Source organism: Lissotriton vulgaris, chromosome 7 (genome assembly GCF_964263255.1).
Source record: "Lissotriton vulgaris chromosome 7, aLisVul1.2, whole genome shotgun sequence".
In the NCBI taxonomy this organism is placed as follows: Eukaryota; Metazoa; Chordata; class Amphibia; order Caudata; family Salamandridae; genus Lissotriton; species Lissotriton vulgaris.
The window spans coordinates 1,194,575,932-1,194,600,387 of record NC_141695.1 but is presented as its reverse complement, the minus strand read 5'-3'; the positions used below and the strand labels follow the sequence as shown (position 1 = coordinate 1,194,600,387).

Sequence of the window (24,456 nt, the reverse complement as noted above, 5' to 3'; positions counted from 1 at the left end):
AAGATGGTTCTCAGCGCCTACTTGCACTAAGATGGCGTCATGGAACAGTAAAACGGGGGTTGGGGTGAGGTCAGAGCTGCTATAGCTATTCTGCTTGGCAGCCCAGAAGCCAATCAGAATGGTCTAACTGCATGGATTCGGATTGAGGGCTGTGAGCCAGAATTGATGAAACAGCAGGTTATAAATCAGCTCTGATTGCCTGCCTCTGAACTAATCAGAACTTGGCTCTGTGGTTTGACCATTCAGAATGCCTGTCAAGAAGCCAATCTGAATAACCAAGTTCAGGCCATGCATTCCGTCACACATGGTCACTAATGGTGCCGTCTTCCAGTAGTATCTCATCAGTGGCGGGTTCTCTTTGAGGGCGTCGGGGCTCCGCCCAGTTACATTTAACACTAAGTGCTCATATTTGATTTTATAAAAAAATGCTCCTTTATTGTGTAGTCCACTTTTATAAATATACTGCTAGTGGTAGTAGAAGAACACAGGGTACAGTCTGCCTCACTCACCACATCAAGACAGCCGCAGGGCTGCTGTTGGACATCACGTGATTGCTCCCCAGGCGGCCAGGCCCACAGAAGCCTACGTGTTTGCCGGCTGAGTACCTCAGAGCCCTGAAGGCTGTGATGTCATCAGCTCGGGAAAGATCAAGCTGCAAGGCGCAGTCTCCACCCCCTGATGGCGTGGAGGTAAAGTTAGCCCCGAGCGTTTTAAATACAAGCCCGTAATCGCTAACTCTCCACGTCAATCCGTGAGTGGAGGAGAGCTTGTCACAGTGTCACCCCACCCCTTTCCCAACTCGTTACATGGCCTGGTGGGACCCACCCTGTGACGAGTTGGGAAAGGGTGTGGCTGTGGTAGGCTGGAATGGAAGCCAAGGAATTAAGTCTGCTCAGACTGCTTCCTGCGCGCGTGAGTCTGCAGTGGCAGTTGGAATAGCAGCCATTTTACTGCGTCACTCGAGACAGACTGCATTTTAGAGCCGAGGAGGCAGTCTGTCATGTCTGAATCATCGTGCTGGCAGCATCTAGTCCATATGGTTGCTTGCCGCTGCCACAGCACTGCAGGCTGCCAGGTTGCTCTCCAGAGTAGGGCAGTAGGAAGGACTGGACTGACCACTTGTGAACTCGGGCAGTTCACTAGGTAAGGCCCAGGCGGGCGGTTATTAACTTATAGGCCAGTTTTAAGCCTTATCATGGCATGGAGGCCTGGATGTCAGGGTGAGGAGAGGGGGTAGACACACAGTGCAGTTTAAGAGTTTGCGCCATAATATTGGCTGTTGCATTCTTTGGTGTAAGTAAATAAAAGTGAACGCAGATCAAGGAAAGGGCAGGACATGCTTTATGAACAAATTGTGCGTGTAAACAGGAGAACAGTGTCGTTGGAAGTTGCTACACTAAGGAGTTGCCTCTTGCACAACGATGTGGCCACGCGCATGAAGGTTCCTTGGCATGTACACCGGGGAAGGGGTGGGCATGCACATGGAGTGCGAGGCCTGGCATGGCTAAGACAGATGAGATAAATGCAGAACGGGGCTTGCAACAGAGAGGGAATCTGTCTGCAGTGTAGTGCCCAGTGAACACTGCCTCCGGTGTCTTGTGACATAGGCCGGTGGTAGGTGGTACTTGTGCAATGGGTATACTTTGTTATCCGGGTGCGACAACACTACCTGGTGCCACAGTTCTTCCTGGTGTGGGGGAAACTGGCAGCATGCTCTGTTATTGGCATTTAGATGGCTCAGCGTTTCCATCAGTATGGCAGTTGCAGTGCTTTCGGTAGTCTGGTGACAAGTGCTTGGATGTAGGAATCCATATGTTGACTGGGTCCGGGTGTAGGGTCCCGTTTGTGTGTCCCTCATGATCCCTCTAATGAACCATCCACTCTCCAAGCCTCACCCTCCCCTCTCCACTAGGTCTAAAAGATGCATCACATTAGCTTCCAACTGTAGTTGGTGTTCTCCGTGTCCGTGATGATTTTTTCCAGGCCTAAGAAGTGCCTTTATCTCTCACTCACTCCCTGTCACCTTCACACTCGCCTCATTTGGTCATTGCACCTCTCTTCTCATGCCACCCTTGTGTTACCCTCACAGTTGGCCATTTGGCCACTGCACCTCTCCTCGTTTCACCCTTGGGTGGGCTTGACTCTCATTTCTTAGCTGCCCCACTCCTTATACCACTCTGGTGTGACCCTCACACTCACCTGATTTGATCACTGCATCTCTAACTGTTATTATGAGCAAGGTTGATCCCAGCCACAATGAACAGCCAGATTGAATGGTAATGCCACATGGCTCCAGTGCCATGAAGTAACATACTAGAGGGACATTATTTTGCAGGCAATCTGGTCTGGCAGACACAGCTGCAGATGAGCTAGGACAGTGTCTTCACATCCTTCACAGGAATGTTGTAAGGATATATTGGAGGTGGGACTTTCTTTTTAAACACGTTTTATTCAGTTTTAACACATTTGTAAAAAAGTCCAGTGTGTCCCTGTGATATTATTGTTCACAATAGTGTACGTTTTGTTATCCATGGAAGGGTGTATGCAGGTATTCATGTAAATCACATTTTCAACCCCCTTCCTCACTATAATTAAATCTGTATTTTACTGGACAACACAGGCATTTTCTTTATGTTTGTCCAAAATGTCAAATCCATTGCTCCAAGATATTTTCAGTAATTTTGGGTAGTCTCTGCTGTCAGTTCGCTTCCCAGATTCCAGTCAGCGGGCTGGGCCTAGCAGCTCGTGCCGACGTGCACCAGGACATACTGCAGAGTCACTCACTGAGGGGCAGGGCAGGGCCATTAGGTACCATGCAGCTACGGGGACCTAGGCGTATTGTCCGAGTCGGGCGCACCCGATTGTTTGGTCTCGTCCACTGGCGCTGTTCAGAATAAGCATTCATAATTGGTTTGCACAGGTCAGATGTCAGACATGAAGGACTCCCCAAAATAAGTCTTAGTACATCTATTTTCCATACAATCCGGCCGTAAACTCAACTGGTACTTCTGCAAGTTGTACATCACATATAAAATATAGCTCCAATAATTAATGTACATGCACCTTATTTTATCCATTAGTAAATAACATTAAAAAATATATGAAACTGTAAAAAGCGTGTTCGTATTAATGACCACATCTCCAAATCTCTTGTGCAGTTCCAGTTATCCAATATTTGCTACTGTTGTACTGACATGAATCGGGGAAAAATATGTGATGTCAGTCTCCCAGCCGGCATTCAGAGTCGCTTCTGCCTGACTTGTCCTTTCTTTATTTCACAGTATGTGCCGGTATGATCGTCTGTGATCCCGGCATCGGCATTGCGGCTATTGGGTTTTATCTTGGCTGCACATGTGCCTGTGTGGCAGTATAGTATATAAGGTAGGGAGCGTGCCTCAGACTTTATTGTGTGTCTGTACTGTAAAGCCGCTGTTTTACGTAAGGCTTTCTCTTTATGCTTTAAGGAAAAGCTGGAAAGATTGTGAGGGATAAATTTACTTTATTTGCATTTCACAGGAGAGCGCCGGGAGAGCGTCCGGAGTGCTCCGATATCGGTGCCTAATTACCGTCCAAAATGGCGGCCACGCCCTACGTCATCACGCGATGCGTAATGACTAAAGCGTGACTCTACATATCTCCCTTCTTTGACCAACAACAAATTTATATAAAAGTCACAGTCATATGGTAGAAAGTTACTTCAATTTTCCCAGTTCATAGTCTCTGTATTTGGCTGGTCTTACCACTATTTTTCCTTCATGTGTACGTCTTACTGGGGTAGAGATGGGACTCTCCATCCTGCCCTCCGCCATACTTGCTCGTTTCCCTCCAGCTCCCCTAGGGCTCTCTCTCTCTCAGGAGTGTTGCCATTATTATCCTGATGTTCTTCTGCACCTGGGTTTTCCTCCTCTTCCTTCTCTGCTCTCCTTCCTTTGGCTCTTATTTCCATCTCCTCTTCTCGTGACAAGGCTCCTTCCATATGTGAACCTTGGTTCTCTTGTGTCCTTAATACTTCCTCTCTGGCCCACTGCGGTATCTTATTGCATTTGGACATGTGATCCTGCGACCAGACGTTTCCATCGCTAAGCAATGCCGATCTGTCATACACTTCCCTCACTTGCATGGACAAGCTATATTTGCTCTCTCCTTTCCTTCTTAGCTGGGAAAGTTTGACTCTTACCCACTCTTCCTTTTCCAAAAATGTCTCTTTCACATTGCATCTCTTATTGTAGTGCTCTGTGTATATTCTCTGTGCTCTCTCTAAGTTATGGTGAACTACTGCCGGTGACCATTTACTTGTGACTGTCCTTTCCTTCCACGCCAGATTGTCCTTGGTGAACGGATCGTGTCCTCTTAGGATTTGGAATGGACTGTATCCTGTGCCAGTGGGTGTGATTCTTTAAACCCACAGCGTACTTCTTACTCCCTTCTCCCAGTCTTTCCCCACTCCAATGGCTGATTGTATGGAACCCATTATGAATCGGTTAAACCTCTTGGCTTGACCATTGCCTGCCGGGTGGTAAACAGATGTGTGTTTGACTTTGATGCCATTCCGTTCCATGTAGTTGCTCCACTTTTCTGATGTGAATTGAGGCCCATTGTAACTCAGAATGGAGCGGGGAATGCCTTCTCTGAGGAAGATGGCTGTAAGGAATTTGAGGACTGTCTCTGTGTCCATCTCCTCCTGTATGTCTATTTCTGGCCATTTCGAATACCGATCTATGAGAACTACAACATACTTTGGAGTTCCCAGGGCATCCAATACTGGACCCAGAATGTCTATTGATAACTCCTCCCATGGGTTGACAGGGTTGTCGAACTTTCCTAATGATGGGCGTAGCAAGGTTTGTGATTTATCCGCTCTTTGCCACTGGTCACATTCCCGAACATGTCTCTCGATCCGATTGTCCATTGCTGGCCACCAGTACATTTGCTTGGCTCTCATCTAAGTCTTCACAATGCCCAAGTGCCCTTCATGCAACACCGCTAGCAGGTGTGGTATCAATGACGCTGGGGGGACTACTTTATCCCCTCTAAACAGGAACATCCGCTTATCTCCAATGGACAGCTCTTCGTGCACCTCAGAGAATTTTCGGTGCTCCTCAATCAGGTGCTTTTTTTCTGGCCATCCCTGTGGTATGAAGTTCTTGATTTCTTGGATGTCTGAGTCCTCTTCATAGGCTTGCTTCCATTCTTGCCTACTTATTACTTTCTCATGATCTTCCATAAATGCCACTCTGAAATCCTCCTCATCAGCACATGTCGGGGCCTCCTCCATAGCTGAAGCACGGCTGAGATAATCTGCAACCTTGTTCTTAGCTCCTGGGATGTACTCGACATCATATCTGTAGTCTAGTAATTCAGAGACATTTTGGCGATGCGGGGGTGGCGCTCGCATGACCACAGGACGTAAGTACCTTGACAAGGGGTTTGTGATCATTCTTAAGCTGGATCCTCGTGCCCCATATAAACTGGCGGAATTTCCCCATGGCCCACACCACAGCCAGCATCTCTTTTTCTATCACACTGAATTTCTGTTCTGTGGGTGATAGTGACCTGGACCCAATGCTGATAGTCTCCATATCTCCATTCTTCCTCTCCTGCATAAGGACTGCTCCCAGTCCTTTCTCGCTCCCATCTGTGGTCAATACAGATTTTCCTTGCGAGTCATATCCCTGTAGAGGAACCGCTTTACTTATGTCCTCCTTAATCCTCTGAAACTCTCCTTGTGCCTCCTCTGTCCACTCGAAGGCTGTCTTGTCTTATATGAGTAGTCGCAGATGATGGGTCTTGGTTGTGAAATGCTGCACAAACTTGCTGTAATATTCAGCCATCCCCAAGAATGATCTAATTTCTAACTTGCTTTTCGGTGCAGGTTCCTCGCTTATTGCCTTGACATTGGCGTGTTTGGCCGTGATACCTTGATCATGATCTCTTGAACCAACTAGGTGACTGACGTCATTCTAAATCTGCACTTTTCCCATTCCGCCGTCAAAACGTTTCTTTCCAAGACTTGTAACACCATTGCCAGCTTTTTATCATGGTCAGCTTGGTCCTTGCCCATCACCAAGATATCGTCCTGGAAGTATTGTACTCCCTCTACATCTTTGAACAGTCCGTGCATCAGTTTTTGGAATACAGCTGCCGCTGACGCCAGTCCAAATGGCATCCAGTGAAATTGGTAGCATCCAAAGGGCGTAATGAATGATGTCAATTTTCGGCTCGTGCGATGCAGGGCTATCTGATGATATGCCGAGGCGAGATCGATGGTGGAAAACCATTTTATCCCCTTTGTTTTCCCTATTATTTCATCTATCCTCGGTAATGGAAATTTTTCTACTATTATGCACTTGTTCAGTTCCCGTAGGTCCACACACAGATGAACCTTGCCATTGGGTTTCATCGCCACCACCAATGGGGCCAGCCATTCTGAACTGTTTATCGGTTCAATGATCCCCTTGTCTTCCAATCTCCGCAGCTCTTGTACTGCGTCTTTGATTGCTAAAAGTACATTTCTTATGTTGTGGGACACTGGTTTGGCGTTGTCTTTGAGGTTGATTCTGCGTGTGAATTTCGTTAATTTCCCCCTTTCTCTCGCCGAACACTTTGGGGAATTTATCTCTCATTTTTGTGAAGTCCGGTTGGTGTTCTAAGCCGGTCATCAGGACTTGCGTGTCTCCTCCTGGGTTCAATTGTATGCCTAAGTCGCCTTGGTCCATCCATCCAAGAACCGAGGGTCCCTTTTCTTCTACATATAATTTGCACTCTGCACTGCGGTCCTTAAATTCGAACTTCAGGACCTGATATCCAACCAACGTAATGGGGTTTCCCGTGAAGGTGACTGGACGTATGTCTGGAGATTCGAGGTGGGAACCTAGGCGGGGTTTGAAGTCTGCGTTCCACACTCTTCTGTTGTATAATGGTATACGGGGATCCGGAGTCTGCCACCATCTTGATCGGTACTCCTCCCACTACCATGTCGCATTGGGGTTTCTTGGAGCGCCTGCAGTCAATGCCCAGCACTTGTTCTTTGATGCATAGTACATGGTCTTCTTCATCTTCTCCTCCTTCTTCTTCCACTCCTGTTTCCTGTGCCACATACCTGACTGTTAGCCTCTTTGTCTTGCGGCGACACACCTTTTCATAGTGTCCTACGATTCCACAGTACATGCATTTGGCCCGGAAGGCTGGGCAGCGTTTATCGTAGGCCGCATGGGAAGGGCTGCCGCACCTGTAGCACACATTTGTGCCCTCTCAATTCGGTTTCTTCACCTGTGCTGGTCTTGGGGTACATCTGTTTTGCACCTTCCCTTTCGCCGCTGCCGTCTGGCCCCTCTCTGGCGGTTCCGCATCGGTGACTTTGTTGACCATGGGCCTCGCGGTGGTTTCTCTCTTCGCTGCGTCAGCACATCTTTTAGATAGTTCCGCTTTTTTCACCATGGCTATGACTTCCTTCAGGGTAGCGTCCCCGTTCACCCACAGTTTGTCTTGGATCGCCGTGTTCGTAGTGTGCATGACTATCTGGTCTTTGATAAATTAGTCATGCAAGGCCCCGAATTTCCGTGTGATCGCTAATTTCTTTAACGATGCAACGTAGTCATCTGTGGACTCACCCACTGCTTGTTTCCTCTGTTGGAAGTTGTATCTGTCTATGGACATGCACACTGCCGGTCTGTAGTGGTTGTTCAGGTCCTCAATCGCATGTCATTACACGTCGTCGTCAGCGGCCTGTCGTTGTGTGGGGCCTAGGTTCTGGAAGACCCTTATTCCTTCCGGGCCCAAGTTGTGGAGTAATATCCTCTTTCTCCTCTTGCTGGGGAATGCTTCCCTGCTTTCATCTTCTAGGGCTTCCAGGTAATTCATGAAATATTCTCTCCAATCTTCCATTTCATCAAGGGATCACCCGGTTTGGGCAGGAATGGAATCTGTGTAGAAAGCGAAGACGCCGGAGCGCACATTTCTGCGCATCTTTCTGGTATTGCTTCTTCCCCTCTGGGACTGCCGGGCGCACTTGCACTTCTGTGGTGTGTCTGGTCTTGTTGGGGTTCCGAGGTACCCCCTACACCTTGCATTGCTTGTTCCGCCAGGGCCCTGGATTATCCTGTTGGGTGCTTCTGGTTTGTTATTGTTGTGCCTAGCGGGGCGTCCTCTCCCCTACTTCTCTTTCCTCCTGCCCTGTGGGTAGATCCTCTCGGTGGTCGCTTTTCCCTTTGGCGCGCTTCTCTTGCTTTTGTGTATGTCTTCTTTGGCTCCCCTCGTGAACCTCTGACTCCGCCCTCGCCGTGGGGTGTGTGAGTGTGTCCTTTCCACCTTCTATAGGCTGTCTATGTTCCAATGGTTGTGGTTACTTCCCTTGCGGGTGCTTGCCTGCTGTGATGCTGTCCACTGCCACGCTCTCCTGCTGCTCAGTCTCCTTCAGGCCTTTGTTCCTCGTGGCCTTCTTGCAGAGATGTTCAGTGGGCCCTCGTGTTGCTCTTCTCCAGATCCCCGCCTCGTCGCCACTGTAAAGTCGCTGTTTTACGTAAGGCTTTTTTCTTTATGCTTTAAGGAAAGGCTGGACAGATTGTGCGGAATAAATTTACTTTATTTGCAATTCACAGGAGAGTGCCGGGAGAGCGTCCGGAGTGCTCCGATATCGGCGCTCAATTGCCGTCCAAAATGGCGGCCACGCCCTACGTCATCAAGCGATGCGTAATGACTAGAGCGCGACTCTACATGTACGTGTGCACATTGCCGTCAGCATCTTAGCTCCCATTTTTTCCAGCTGAATGCAGCACTTTTGCCCATCACATCTTCATGTGTTTAAAGATCATTCATCACAAGCATGATACCCTTTCTAGGATCTTGACTCGGATAGAGTGTTAGCTGAAACCTTTACTCAATCCCAGTCCAATGCCCCATAGGTCGTCAAACTGTTTCTACAATAGACAACAATGTGCATCTACATAACCACATGCACTTTACTCTTCACAGTCAAAAAGGAGGTGAGCGTTGGTCTAGACAAATTATTAATTAGTTTAGGCCAACCCTCACCTCCTTTTTGATTGCGAAGCGTAAAGTGCATTTGTTCTCAAATTTGCTTGAAAATGCACCTTTTGCCCACTCATTTTTCCAAAATTTCTCGGGGGGACCCCGAACCCTCTTTAAATGGTTTTAGCTTGCCTGCTACGCTTGCTCGCCACTGTGTGCTTCACCAATACTTTTACGCCCTACCACCACTTTCATATGTCACCAGCCACCACTGTTTCTCATTGGCTAATGGACCTCTGAGAGATATCACTAGTTCATTCTATGAGAATGGGAGTGAAATTGATACCTGGAAATGCAGATTTGTACGTGGATAAACGTCTGCATCCTGCGGACTGAAGATATAATTCACCCATATCTAAATATTATTTCATTAATGAACTCTGAGTGGGGGCCTCCCTCTAGTTTGTTTTTGACTTACACTCTCTAACATATTTTGGACATTTCTGGGGGGGACCAATAAATGGTTATGAATTTTACATACAATAAAAATGTAATTCACAGAACAAAAATATTTTCTAAATATATTAAATTGTTACACAATTAGATAAAGTACTAAATTTATGTGAACTTTTCAGCATTCTACCGTGTTTAAGCATTTTACTCTTTTACTGACTTGTCAAAGTTAAGTTTGAAAACTATATTCACAAAGTGAAAACACATGCATTAGATTACAAAAGTACTAACATAAAAGTTAAAAGAAGTTTTTTCAAAGCTGGGATAATGAGGCACAAACTCTGAGTTATTTATGAGTTTGCGTTGTTAGTTCTATTTAAACTGTCTTCTGCTAAAGTGGTGGTGGTAGTTTAAAAGTTTGAAAATAGATTTAGGAATATTGAAGAAGGTTGTGTTATCAATTAAAAGGTTGCAGTTGTTTTAGGGTTTTGTTATGGTTTCAATCTTTTTATTGAAAGGTTCTCAATTAGCAGCCACAGCAGTAAACACAGTAAGTGTGAAAATAAAGCATCAGCACAGTATAGCTTGCAACCCAAACCCTCCAAGCGAAACACATGCTAAACTAATATTGTATATGTATTCTCAGGTGATGCAGCCTTCACGGCGTGATGCCACTGTGGAAATGTCGAAAAAAAGTGAAAAGGGAAAGGACAAAAGGATTGGGGAAAAGAGAGAAGGAAACGAGCCCTAAAAAACATATGAAATCAATGCAATACCATAACATCAACCTCTGTCATACCATCAAGCAAAATATCTCTCTTCAAGATATAATCCTCTCCGATCAATCCGTGGAATCCAAAATCAAGCGAGTTCTCATCTCCATTTCATATTGCACCCCCACTAGTCACTTTGCTCGTCAGTCAAGATCCCCCACCCTCGTATTGATGCCTGATCTCCTGTCTGGCTTTTAGGTGATCCACTGCCATCTCTGGATTAGAGAACACACATGCTTTACCCCTTTTTTTGATCTCTAATGTGGCCAGAAACCATAGAGGAGCCTCCACCTCTTGGGAGACTACCTCTTTTTAGGTTGAACCTAACAGACAGAGCAAGCAGACTGGTTGCAACAGCAGTATTGTGAGCTTACAGCCCACCCATTGCTACAATTGCTTCTTTTAGTGCCACTCTCTGTTGCTTGATTTTTATTCTCTGACTCACCTTCCTCTTCTGGTGCATTTCTCTCCCTGGAGCATAGCATCTAGACACAATCCTTTCGATTGGCTGACTTATATGTCTCCACTGCTCACATTTAAGGAACTGCTATTTTCGGTTTCAATCAGTACCCCAAGAGTGGATGTGTTTTTTTAGTTCTTTCACTTGCATGCTGCTTCATCCCTCAAACCACTCCCCACGTGCTGTGTTTATCTCCATCCCTCCCAGCTTGTCTTTAAAAGCAAAGCTACAGGGATATTTTTGGGGGGTCTGACTGAAGAGCAAACATCAAGGGTTGTTTTGTTTCATCTCCTGCATTCCAGTCTTTGACTCACAAAGGCTCTTATTGTGCTGTGGGAATGGCCATCTGCTGCACTCACTCAGCTGGCACCTGAGGCAGAAAGTATACTTAGCATGACACTTCTCCTAGAGGCCCCTGAATCTGCACCCACGGCTACCTCGGAAGAGCAAATGGCTGAATTCTGTGGAAAGTAAATTAGCATTGGAAAGCATTTTCCTTTACATTCTGTCACTTGCTTAGTCTTTTTACATTCTATTCAGTTTCCTGATTGAACAGTATTTGAAAAATAAACCATTCAGTTTATGAAGATTGAAAACATTGACTTCAATGTACATTTCTGATATACCCTAGGATATGTGTTTGCTTTTTCTCAAGTATTTTGAAATGTTTTCTGAACAACACTTTACAGACAAACATTTGCAAATCTGACAGCTTGACACACATTATAAAGGCGAGACCTATTGCCTTTGCCAATGCTTCTTTTAACAGTTTGCTGTTCCTGTCCGTACAAAATTCACATGGCTGATATCTGGGATTATGGGAATCCTGGCACCACTCAAAACAAGGTTATTTTCTTTGTCGTTGCCTTCATCCCTGCTTCTCAGAAACAATGCAACCACATGTGAGTTGAAGAACTGCTCTATCGCCTCCAGACATTGAGAGGGGTTACTGTTCGATCCTCGACCATGATCTTATCCACACCCATAGAATGCCCACGCCTACTTCTTCGGCCACCCTATGAGGTTTGTATAAATGTAAAATTTGAAACCCTGGTCTGAGGACCCATATTATCAGCAGAAGGAAGTCATTCTGATTCAGTAATGGTTGGAATGAACTTCATAGCTGCTCCAGTTTCAGAGATATTGCCAGTTATACTGCAGCCAATTACCCTTGTGTTAACAAGCAGGTCATAGGCTAAACCTCACCCCCAACTCCTGGAACCAAAACCTTTGTCAAAGAGCTCAGGATACAAGTGTGCCATCCCTACCACCAACGTAAAAGCCACCATGTGGGTACTAGCCCACTTGCAGCCTGACCCCCTCCTCCCCAGTGCTTAATTTAAGCCAGTGGTTTTCGGTGCTGGGCACCAGCACTTTATTACCAACACTGGCACTTATGACAGCTACCACATGGTGGCGCTGTGTTTGCAATTAAAAGTTGTTCTTTACATTCAATATACATTAAAACAACTAACACCTGCCACCCAATCCATTCTTATAGCTTTGGGGGGCCTTGAATACTCTGCATTATCACACATGTAGCAGTGTGATGGTCAACAGTTGCGCTGGTGCCATCATTGGCAGGGCTGGCAGGGGGGATGAGTGGTGGTTTCCTGACGAGGGCCCTGACACCTATTTTTTTACATACTAAGTACTGATTCCCCCCCCCACCCATCAATTTAGAGTTAAGTGGTATAAGATCCTGGTCTCCATTAATTTGACTTGTGACCCTCCACTGGGCACTGGTGATCAAACGCGGTCATCCCGCACAAGGAAAATAATGACCTTGAAGCCCCCACAGAAAACCTCTTTTCAAGTGTGGGATCCTGATATTTTGGGGTGAGCTTTGGGGTAGAGAGGACTATTTGCATTCGTCCACCTCCTCAAAAGAATCCATTATCTGTAATCTCATCTGTAGACTTATAGGGCCGATGTATACGTTGCAAATCTGCTGCATTGTATCTTTATGTCGGCACCTCCACTACATTGACTAACAAATGTAGTACCATCGCGTCTGAACTTTAGAAAATTCCCATAAGATTTACCCAATTGGTTATGCCTAGCCCTAGGGCTCAATGTTTTCCGGATTCCCCTATGCAACGACTAGGAGCTATTAACAATTGACGGGTACATGGCCCTTCTGTTTTCATCTGCTATAAAAGAAAGTGTAAAATAAAGTACTGAGTTGACAGTAAACTTACTAATTTATGTTTGTGTCACACTGCATTCTGAGTTTTTAAAACACTCCCATCACCCAGAGTAAACTGAGACTGCTCGTCCGTACTAACTTGGGGATTGTTTAGAGTGAAAGGGAGCTTCTTGGTCATTTCAATTTAGAGTTCAATCGTGTGCCCATGGGGTACCACTTGTAAATGAGCATAATCTCCCCGGGTGAGGCTCTCACACTGCCCCAAAACTCAGAAATAGACCTTGTGTGTTTATTGACTAAAAGGTCCACTTTGTATATTAGATTTTTAAAAGCTAAATTCTCACAACAAACTGAAAAACACTAATTTCAAGTCATTACACATTTTGGAAATGCTAGTTTTAGGACATTTTAGTAAGAAGATATTCTTAGATTAAATTTAGAAAAATAGTTTTAGTGTTTAAAAAGCTGGGATTCTGCTTCAAAAAGTCATTAGAAAAATGTATAATTTAGCAAAATCGAAGCTTGTGCAATTCCGTTTGTAACGTAACTAAAAACTATACACATGTATTTATTGAGTTTTCAAGGTTTTTCTACATTTAGAGGCAGTGGTCGATGTGATGATCCCTAATTTTGACTTTCTTTACCTCAGCTCGTAGAGCAGTTGAGATATTTCCCAGACTGACTGCTGCTTCTGTAAGATCACACATAGGTGTTTCGCTTCATTTGAGGAACTGTTGGATACGAGCCGACTGTCGGCCATGCGACTGCATGTCCAAGCACAACCAGAGGTGCCAGCATGTTGACAAGTCTAGTAACCTACAATTTGTCATCTGGGTACACTGATGGCCTGTCCTCCCTCTTCTACAAACAGCCAGACTTACCTTGTGCATCACGTATGGTCCGGTCCTTGTACAGGTCTGTGTGGAAGAGGCTGTCCACCAGAGTGGACTTTCCCAGGCCAGATTCACCTGTAACAGATAGAAGGAAATACATCATTTGCATACTCATTATCATCATCACCTTTAGCATCTTTTGAAATGGTTTTCTCAGCCTGTCAGAAAGTCCTCTGCAAACCTAATCATAGGAGAAGACATACAATTAAATAACACTGTTCCTGGTTTGAACTTGAAGGATCTTTGAGGAGTTCAAGAACCTGGATTGGAATTCTATGACCATAGAAGGGGTTCTGTTTGGAGCAGAGTTGTCCTTCATTGGGTTTCCTGACATTTTGTATTGAACTTTGAAGGTTTGTGGAAAGAGGAAGAATGCAGATAGTAAAATGGATTTCCATGTTTTCTTTCAGATTAACTGCTTGGACCTATTAAAAAGATAGGATAACATGGACCGCATTTTGTGTCCTTATGGAATTTACAGTAGAAGGTCTTTGGAAAAGTAAGAAGCAGAGCTAGGTTTATTTGCTCTTGGACTGATGTTGGAGGGCTTAGGAAGGATCAAAACCTGTAGTTTTCTCTTACCACAGAGTGAACTTCGGTGGCTCTAGAAAGTGGGTAGAACCTGGGCTGAATTTCTCTGCTCCTCAAAATAGGCACTTCAACCCTTGGCTCTAAGGGCATATCTGGGCTGAATGTTCTATTTGACTTCCCGTCCGCCGTATTATGAGTTCCATTATGTTCCATTGGATATACTGGAACTCGTAATACGGCGACGGGGTATCCGTCACGTTTGCGATGGAGTAACCCGTCCGCCAAACTTGTAATTAGGACCCATTTGGTTGAACTCTGCACAGAGGGAACAGCTCTGCTCTGTCGGGCAGGGTTTATTGCCCCCATGGAGAGTTTATCGAGTCCAGGAGACAAGGTATAATGGCTCTGCATGGAGGTTTTTTTTTAAAGCTCAACAGGTGGCTTAATTTATCAGCTTTGAAGAGAAAAGGTTATCTACTCTTAAGATATAGACATATAGGCTCACCGACAGTGCACACACTCGCCAAATAAGAAGCGCTTTATCCTCGCGAGGTCGTCAGAGCCAGACTCTACTCCCCTTGTCCCCATCTCACCTGCGACCAGGAGGGTGAAGTCGAAGCCTTTCTTGACAGATTTGCGGTGCACCTGGTTGGGAAGAGTTGAGAATCCGACATAGGTGTCCTGGAAAGAGAAAGAGACTGTAAGGGAAGAGGTTATCTGGTCCCAGGGGAAAACTGACTGGCCTGTGATATGGCTTTACCACCTGGTGCTTCTGAACTGTAGCAGGGCAGAGATGTGGAGTGTGAACTATTGATCTAAAGCAGTATACAAAATAAGAATGTGGGAAGTTGCAGAGGTTGTGCCCATGGAACTCGAGGATTTTTTAAAAACTTCATAAAGTTGGCAAACTCCATGTCCCACTGCCACTGCCCAAAGGCAACGTCTCTTTACTCGGCCCCAAACCATCCACCCCACACAATCGGGTTGATGGTTCCGCCCCACCTCCGGATGTCCCAACACATGACATCCTGGAGTAGGGCATCATCATATCATATTATGTGCCTCTCTGCAGCACCCTACCATGTATTAGTGGAAAGGTGAGAGCTATGTTGTGATTTTTAGGGAGCGGAGAGCGCAACTTCATATCTGCAAACCACATGAAAGATGGAAACTCCATATGTTTTCACGGGGTTCAAAGGTTCGACCACCCGTAATATAAAGGTGATCACAAATACCCTTTGACCTCATATTGGCCTGAATGGTGACAACAAAGCTATACATTAAAAATCAATAACATCCCTACAGTTATCCCATTGGTAATCCCTATGGTCCCACCACGAGATTCAGCTAGGGGAGTCTAGCGACATAAAAGCCATATGGCCATCAACCCTGCCCCAGAGGTAGGAAAGTTAAAAGCCTAAGAGGCATATTTATAAGCCCCTTCTGCTGCCTGTGTGTCACTTATTTGATTCACCGGCAGCACAATTTGGTGCTCCTTATTTAGAAGGACACAAAAAGCCACCATGCATGGTTATTCGTGTCCTTGTAAATACGTCCCTTTATCATGCTGCACTTTGCATGAAAGGGACAGTCCATGGGTGTTGCTGTGAGTGTTCCCACGCAACACCCATGGATTCTGCTGCATTCCCAGATTTACAAGGTTTCGTAACTCTGGAATTGCGTCAGAATCCTATGCATAGGGAGGCGCAATAGGTAGAAATACTTTGATTTATCCTCGTTTTTTCTTCTTTCTAGGAGTGTTGCATTCTGCAGCACGCATAGAAAGTGGGAACAACCTCTTGTGAAGTGACATTATTCCTAAGTCACTGCATACCAGGATATTGTTCTGCACAATAGGGAGCTGAACATTTAGGCCCTTATTTACGAGAAAGTACGGCGGTGCTGTGCCGCAAGCCATTTGACTGAGCCGTGCTGCGTTACTTTCAGAGCACAGGGAGGTGTCATATTTACAACAATGTGATGGTTCCCTGTACTCTCCCCTGCGCTGGCACACACTTGGCTGCTATGCGCCAACGTAGACACCCTTGTGTTGCGGGGATGATTGTTTTTGTGCAGGAAGGTGTCTCTTCCTGCACAAAAAATCATCCGTGCAAAGCAGGTACCCTTGCACAATAGTGCAATGGTGCCTGCATCGGTGCTCTGAAAGTAACTCAGCACTGCTCAACCAAATGGTTTGCAGCACTGCCATACTTCCTCGTAAATAAGGGCCATACTCCCAGATGCATCAAGAACCCATTTTGCTATTCCTTAATAGCGAAAAATAACGATTCGCTATTAAGGAATAGCAAAATGCAATGCATGAAGAAATCACGAAAAAAATAGTGATTTCTTAAAATTCCTTATTTGCGACTCACAAATTGCGAGTCCCAATTAAGGAATACCTCCCCATTCATTCCTATGGGCCTAGAGGCCCATAGGACTAAATGGGAAGACATTCTCAATTTGCGAATCACAATTAGCGAATCACAAATTGAGAATGCGATTTCAAGGGTGCAGGGGTGTCCAAAGGACACCCTGTTGCACCCCTGAAATTGATCTGCGCACATATGTTGCGCACACACATGCCCTTAGGGCATGTGTGTGCGCAACATGAAACTTTGAAAAATGCACTTTAGTGCATTTTTCAAAGTTTTTGCAAATTACCATGAAGTTCAACTTCATGGTAATTTGCGAGCCCTATTAGCGAAATCACTATTTTTTAAACTTTAATGTATTGCATTTAAGGAATCTCAATTTGATATTCCTTAAATGCAAGTAATCACAATTTTGCGATTTCTTAATTTTGCGATTTTTGCATTTGGGATGATGCATCCCAAATGCAACAGTACCGGTCGCAAAGGGGCAGATTCTGAGAATCTGCCCCTTTGCGAGCTGCTTTTGCCTTGATGCATCTATGCCTAAATGTCCTGCTGCCTATTGTGCAGAACAATATCCTGGCGTGCAGAGACTTAAGAAGGACGGCCATTCCAGTCACATCATGTATGCTCAAGTAATATCCAACTTGGACACACTAGCCCCAAGAAAAACAGCACCACAATGCTGGAAGCACTGGGTTCTCATGTGATTGAAGATAGGGAAACAAACCGAGCTCGACTGACTACCTAACTAATGGGTTATTACAAGACAGAAACTGATGATTGCGCAATGGGAGGCAAGCACTGGAACCAGCTGAAGGCCACAAAGGGGACACGCAGGCAGAAGTCTGCTATCTTATCTCAGACTCAGAGGGGAGTTTTAAGGATCTTTTATTTGTAGACAGAGAGCACACAAGTGATGGAGGGATGACACAATCTGTTTGTCAGGAATGACCCTGCTCAGTGGAACCCTGAAGGCCTTCACATTTTACCGCTGTGTCTTACATACCGATTTGAAAACAAGCACTGGTAAAGCCAATGGGCCTGGCTTTTGGGTGACAGCCTCTTGGCCTGGGCAATATTTGTTTTGCTTTGTTTTTGCTTTTGAGAACAAAATATTTTTAGGAAACTGCCAGGCCTTCGCCAATGTAACAAATGACTAAAAGCAAATATATTTTTAATCTAAAAAAATCACATTGCTACATTCGGCCCTGGCACAGAAGTGAAGTGGATTTAGTACTTCTGAAACAGCAAAATGCTGTCACTCGTCCTCAGCTGCTAAAGTTGGCTGTCCCATTGCCCCATGCTGTAGTTGGCATAAGAAAATGTCAATGAAAAAAAAACAATGGCTTATGAGGGATAGCTGAAAGCCCCTGTGATTACATACATCATTTTTGTAAAATCAAAAGGTTTTGTTAAATTCATACTAAAAAGGGAATCATTTTCTATGATTGTTCTGCGCTTCTATAATTGTGTAACAAAGGCACCCAATGCAAGGAGGTAGGCTTTGGTCTGGAACTAACTTTTCAAAACACTCAGATAGTAACTGAGTGGGGGTTTGGCTAGAGGCACGTGAAAACACGTTCCCCTACTTTTTGTACAAAGACAACCGTCCCGGGACGGTTGATTCCTATATTTTAAATGCGTCAGCTGAAATGTCATTCGTTGAACCTCCTGTGCTGTGAAACCAAAGGCAGTCAGACAGCTAAACAAGCCTTCCTAACAGGGTGCCTGCTTGCTTGGAAGAAATGCAAACGTACAAAACTGGTCAATCTGCAAATGTTATGGGTAATCTTCAAATATAAAGGAAGCTTAGGAGCGGTACTGGCTTTAATTGACTGAATCACTGGAAGCTTTGTGATGACAAAGATATATTCTTTTTGAGTGTAGTGCAAAGAGTTACCAACTGAGCTGTGAAGTGCATGCTTTTAATTGTAATTGTATTTATATAGCGCTTACTACCCCTGACAGGTGTGTAAGCTGGGGGCTGAGGGGGGACACATAGTGACAACAGGCCTTACTACTAATGACGGTATAACAAAATGGGACACTAGTACTATTACTATGTTCTTAGGAGTGATCCAGAGCGGTAACTCTGCCATTTATGTATACCCTCGGGCCGCACCCGACCCTCGGGATGTGTAGATAGCAACAACATATTGGAGAGGCCGGACAGGTAGCACTCTACAAGGGGTTTGAGGGACAGTTATATAAAAGAAAATTGCATTACGTCCAGTCTGGGTATTATTAAAATCTATATTTTGAAGGCACTATTTTATCATAAACCTTTTTGTCCATTTTGTATCAACTTATCTTTTACTGTGTGTAGTGGAAGTTTGAAATAATGACTTACATATTCACAGTGCTTTCTGTCACAGAGTGTCACCTCATAGCACTCAAAAATACACAAGTCACTATTCCCCACTGCACCAACCAATATTTTTATTTTGTGGCTCTCTGGTTACACACAGACCTCTGCAGTGCTAATAGAGGTTTCATAATGTACTATATTTTTGTACAGGTAGCTACCGTTTGGTGAAAGACCAAAAAAAGTACAGTGTGTATATATATATATATATATATATATATATATATATATATATATATATATATATATATATATATATATATATATATATATATATATATATATATATATATATATATATGTATATATATAAAAATATATATCCGTTCAAAACTCCCACCTGCCGGCTCTGGATGCCGGTCACACAACGTAGGAACAGACCACAGCAACGCTCCAAAATCCTTTCAGGTAAGTTTATTGTTCCACAGGCACCAGCATGACACGTTTTTCGGCTACAACACGGTAGCCTTGATATATATATATATATATATATATATATATATATATATATATATATATATATATATATATATATATATATATATATATATATATATATATATATATATATATATATATATATATATATATATATCACCAACAGACCACTCCAGTTGAAGAGATCAGGGGCCACAACGGGGAACTTATGGGGAAATCTTTAATAAGACAAATTGCAAAGGCGTAATGCATTTCGGCAGTAAAGCCTTCTTCAGAGGCTGTAGCAAAAACAGGATGCCGCCAAACCCCTCCTTTTGTACTTCTGCGGTCCTCCCCCGATGGGGAAGTCAGCTGACCCCAACCAAAATTGCCTGCAGCTGTAGTCAGATCGCTGAAAAACTACAGCTTCCATCATGCAACAGTCAGGTAAGTACCCTGGCGGAGTCCTGGCACAATGCGCACTGGAATACCTGCACAAAGGGGGGATAATGTACTTCATGGCAGCACCTGTAAATAATGTCAAGATCCTCCTCGGGTCCCCAACATTCTGCCTCGGTGTGCCAGTGCCAGGTAGGGCAATAAAGCGTGGATAGAAAGATCCCGCCTTCACGTGCATATATATATATATATATATCACTCCAACCCGCCTTCACTTCTTCCTGTGCTCGAACAGACAAGCGTGGACCCAGTCTTTTAGTGCATTATTTTATTTTGCCAATGCCGCCATTACGTGTTTCGGGAGATCCCTCCTTTGATCACATGACAACTCTTTGGCTTTTTACATCGCCTTTAAAGAGCAAGTGCAGTGCAGGAATCACATGAACATAGAGGAAATACTACAAGTAAGTACATTTCTTTCTGGGTTCAATCCATCATATATAAATAAATTATACACGAGCCCAAATACCATCATGATTCCCCAAAGTTATATAACAGGGAAACTTTGCATGAAATGTCATTTCATATCAAAATAGCAGCATAAATGCTTAAAAAACCTTAAGTATCCTACTATGTTAAAGAATTATATATGGTGAGCCTTATTCAAGTGCTAAACCTAATTAGTGTAATATATATCAAAGTGAATGAATAATAAACTTTTAAAAACATGATCAAAGTTTTTACGGTTCTCAGTAAGGTGACTTTCCTATGTGCAGAGCTGTTATGAATTTTTAAAGTGCAAATTTAGCTACAGGACATAATATATACATTTCATTTCTTAGGCTGATCCATAAAAAAATCACTATTAATAACTAGAAGTATATAATTTCATACTTTCTACTTAATGATTCCTAAAATCAATCCTTCATATAATAAATATATAAATAAATATTATCGTCCTAAAATCTATTCTACAAATTTAAAACTTCATACCAGGTGGACATTGTGAATGTTCAAAATTTCATTGATAGCATTACCCGCAAGCAGTTCATTCCAGAATCAATGGATGTTTATTTACAGAAAAAAATACATATAGATACACATTGCATATTCCAGCCTAGTTCAGTTAACCTACATCTTTTATAGAAAGGTATACAGGTCCTCACTGGTATTTAACCCATTAGGATGCTTGGAGCCAAATCGCAAGATATATGTTGTTTCTAGCCTCCTCAACTTGGACTCCCTGTCACCCCCTCTTCTCTTTGGTGGTATAGCATCAATTACAAAGTATTTCAGATGTTTTGGATCGCTATTGTGGCTGAGCTTGAAATGCCGTGCAACTGGATAACTCTCATCGTTGTTGGAAATAGCGCGAATGTGCTACAAAATCCTCTTATGTGCTGGCAATTTAGTGCTTCCTATGTACTTTAAATTTCAGCTACAGGTAAGCACATAAACCGCAAAATCAGATTTGCACGTGAGTTGTTGGTTGATTTTGCTGACTTCAGGATCAAATGCTGTTATATAACTGGTAGTATTTATACCATATTGGCATGCCTTACAGACAGAGAATTTGTAGAACCCTTTTCTAGCCATTAGCCAAGAGCTCTTTGTCCTCGTATCAATACTGCTTCTGACCAGTGATGCATCCATACTATTAGTTTTCCTAAATGCGACTGATGGATTATTGGGCAAAAGCCCCCCTATCACTGGATCCCTCTTGATGATCGGCCAATTCTTCCTGACTATCTCCCTAATCTGTTTTTCCTGACGGGAAAAGCCCAGTCCTACTCTGCTGCTCTGTTTGTCCTTATATTTCAACAGATCCTGTCTACACAACTATTTAGATTTAGTAATCGCTGACTCGATAACATCTGAGCTATATCCTCTACTCAAGAACCTGTCCTTACATTCCTTTTGAGTGTCATTACAATCACCCTCCCTGCTACAGATCCGTCTAATGCGGAGCATTTCACCGTATGGAATGCTCCTAATTAAATGGGGCGGATGTGCGCTGGAGGCGTGTAACAATGTATTACCAGCTTATGGTTTTCGATATAAAGTAGTGGTCAATTCGTTATCCCACACTTTATATATACATATATATATATATATATATATATATATATATATATATATATATCATCATCATACAACGTCTTGAAAGCTGCTGGGCAAAAGACGAGACAAACCCTTAACTGGTGCAGAAATGATTTATTCAAGCCCGGACACCAAATCGACCAGACGCGTTTCAGCCCGCGACGGACCTTGATCACATGACGATATATATATATATATATAATTTTTTTGGGCCATACCTTTGACCCTGCCCCGACGTTCACTGACCCCTTTCCCCATTGCAAGCAGCATCACAGTTCAAATACTTTTATAATGCTATCTGAGCGCTGATTTTTTTGTCTAACTACAATTTCTCTGCTGCTTTTATGACCCCTGGTTCTGCATACTTCCTGTGCCATTATTCCCTTTCTTTGAGCCGGTCTGCTTTGTAAATTGTGGTATGTGCCTTTAATACGCTGTCTTCCTTTCTGATGGCTTTCTCTGCGGTGTCTCTGTCCTTCCTACGCTGTTTCTCTCATTGTTCTTCTGCTGCCCTTCTTTCTCCTTTCTTAGATTTTCCAAGTACATTCTCTGCTCTCTCCCATTTCTTTGTGAAGTTCTTTCTGTGCCCTCTGTCTCTCCATTTGTACCTTTTTACCTGCGCCTTAATTTTTGTGTTTTTTTGCTGTCTGTTGCTAGTTATTTTCTCTGTGGTCTTTCTTTTCCGTTCCAAATTGATGTCAATTTCTCGCTTACGTTTCCTCTTCTCTCATTCTTTGTACATTTCCTGTCGGTGTTGCTTATGAGAAGAGACAGCCTGGCAGCCGTGTGGTCTATTGTCTCGTTCTCAGATGTATTTTTATCAGATGTCTGTCGATGTACTTCGTTGAAACTCCCGGCTCTTTATCTGCATGTCTCGCCATCCACTTTCTCAGCTGCTTGTTTAGTTGAAACAGTACGTGGTGCGATCAAGGGCCGTCCTGCTCCTCATTTCATCATTTACAAGAACTGGTGCATCCTTGCATATTAGCAGGGATGCACCAGTTAAAATGCAACACGTAAAAAAAAACTTGCGCCAATACGGCGCACCATGGCACAAGGATAGACAGATGTGTGACGCATCTGTCGGCGTAAAAGTGACGCAGTGCTGGAGTCGTGTCGCAAACGCGGCGCAACTCCAGTACTGCTCAGGGGTGGACTATAATTGCTGTGCTGCGCCACTCCTGATGCCTCATAAGGTTTTGACGCAGCGGGTTCGTAAAAGTGACTCCTTGAAATCTTGTAGATTCCAATGCGTCACTTTTACGAGGCTTCCTTGCGACGGAACGCCCACCCTGTATACATTATACCTGACGCAGGTATAATCTAGTGCAGGGCTTTACAAAGTGACGCACCTCCCTAGATGTGTCACGTTGTAACTATGTTGCATTGCGGTGCATTGTTTATGACGCCGCTGCATCACATAAGTGACGCAACGGTGTCGTACAGATGTCGCAAGCGGCATGTAAATCTGCCCCCTTGTTTTTAGAATCTGATTCGCCCGAAATGGTACTGCAGACGACCACTTCATATCCAGGCCACATTAGTCTTGTCATGGCCTGGATAGGGGGTGGCAGTCAGCAGTACCACTTTGGGGTCAATCATGACAGAGTATGTGGATTGTAAAACGGTAGGTAATCTCGCCACTCCGAGGCGCAAATAAAGAAGGCATTTATCTCACAGCTGTAATTTGGCAAACTCTCCCACACGCCAGTCATCCCACATGACCAGGAGTCTCAGATACTATTTGAGGGGCCAGGGTCAAAAACCTCTAGTGGGGCCCCTATGGGTACTTCCTCTAAATATTAGATAAAATTAAGGTACATACTTGAGATGTATATGCCTGGGGAAGGAAGAAACATGGCAGCTGCAGCAGCTTTAATAAACCGTGCTGGACTGCTTAACAAATCTACAAATAGTTGCAGTAGTAACACATGGCCTGGAAAAGCATGAGGCCTGGTGTATAATGTCCCGCCTGCCAACCCTAGTGACAGGTCGTCAGTCACTACAGGCCTCTGTGTTATGCACCTAAAGGGGTCAGGGAGCCGTTGTGCTGCTTTGTTTAAGTATCATTTAACAGACCACCCACCTGTTCTCGATTTTGCATTTTGCAAAAGAACCACAAAATAAGCTGTGAAGCTGAACTCCTGCGATTTTCCAAAGCACAGAAACCTTGCATTCTGTTGACACAGTGGCAAAGGCCAGGGACGTGTGCCATAAAACTGACAGCGCATTCTCTATGTTGTCCGACCTTATGGTTCCTGTTAAAAGAGATTACAAAAGAAGTGGCGAAATCCCACTTGTTATTTAAATGAATAGGTTGGCAACTGCAGTGGCTGGTATTTTTTGCCAATTACTTGTACCTTCCTGTATGTAAACATTTTAATGTGAACGCTCTATCCTATATATATAACAAACATAAAAGGTTGCAAAGAAGTACATATATTTTTCAAACTCCACTTTATTGGCAAGTTGCTGTATAACAGTGCCTTGTTACATATTTTAAGTTTTAATTCAACGAAAAATGTTTAGCACATCATTATGATTGTTTAGCATGTTATTAAAATGGTTTAG

General features: G+C 43.9%; 1 protein-coding gene across 1 annotated transcript in view; it reads right to left on the bottom strand.

Annotated features, from left to right (window-relative positions):
* LOC147703148 (septin-4-like) overlaps window positions 1-24,456 on the bottom strand; it is a 90,544-nt gene that overhangs the window by 45,972 nt on the left and 20,116 nt on the right. Inside the window, exons 2-3 of the mRNA XM_086931682.1 lie at window positions 14,820-14,907; window positions 13,684-13,770 (exon numbers count right to left, since the gene is read on the bottom strand). Coding sequence (XP_086787808.1) covers window positions 13,684-13,770; window positions 14,820-14,907 — 175 coding nt within the window. The remainder of the gene's footprint in view (window positions 1-13,683; window positions 13,771-14,819; window positions 14,908-24,456) is intronic.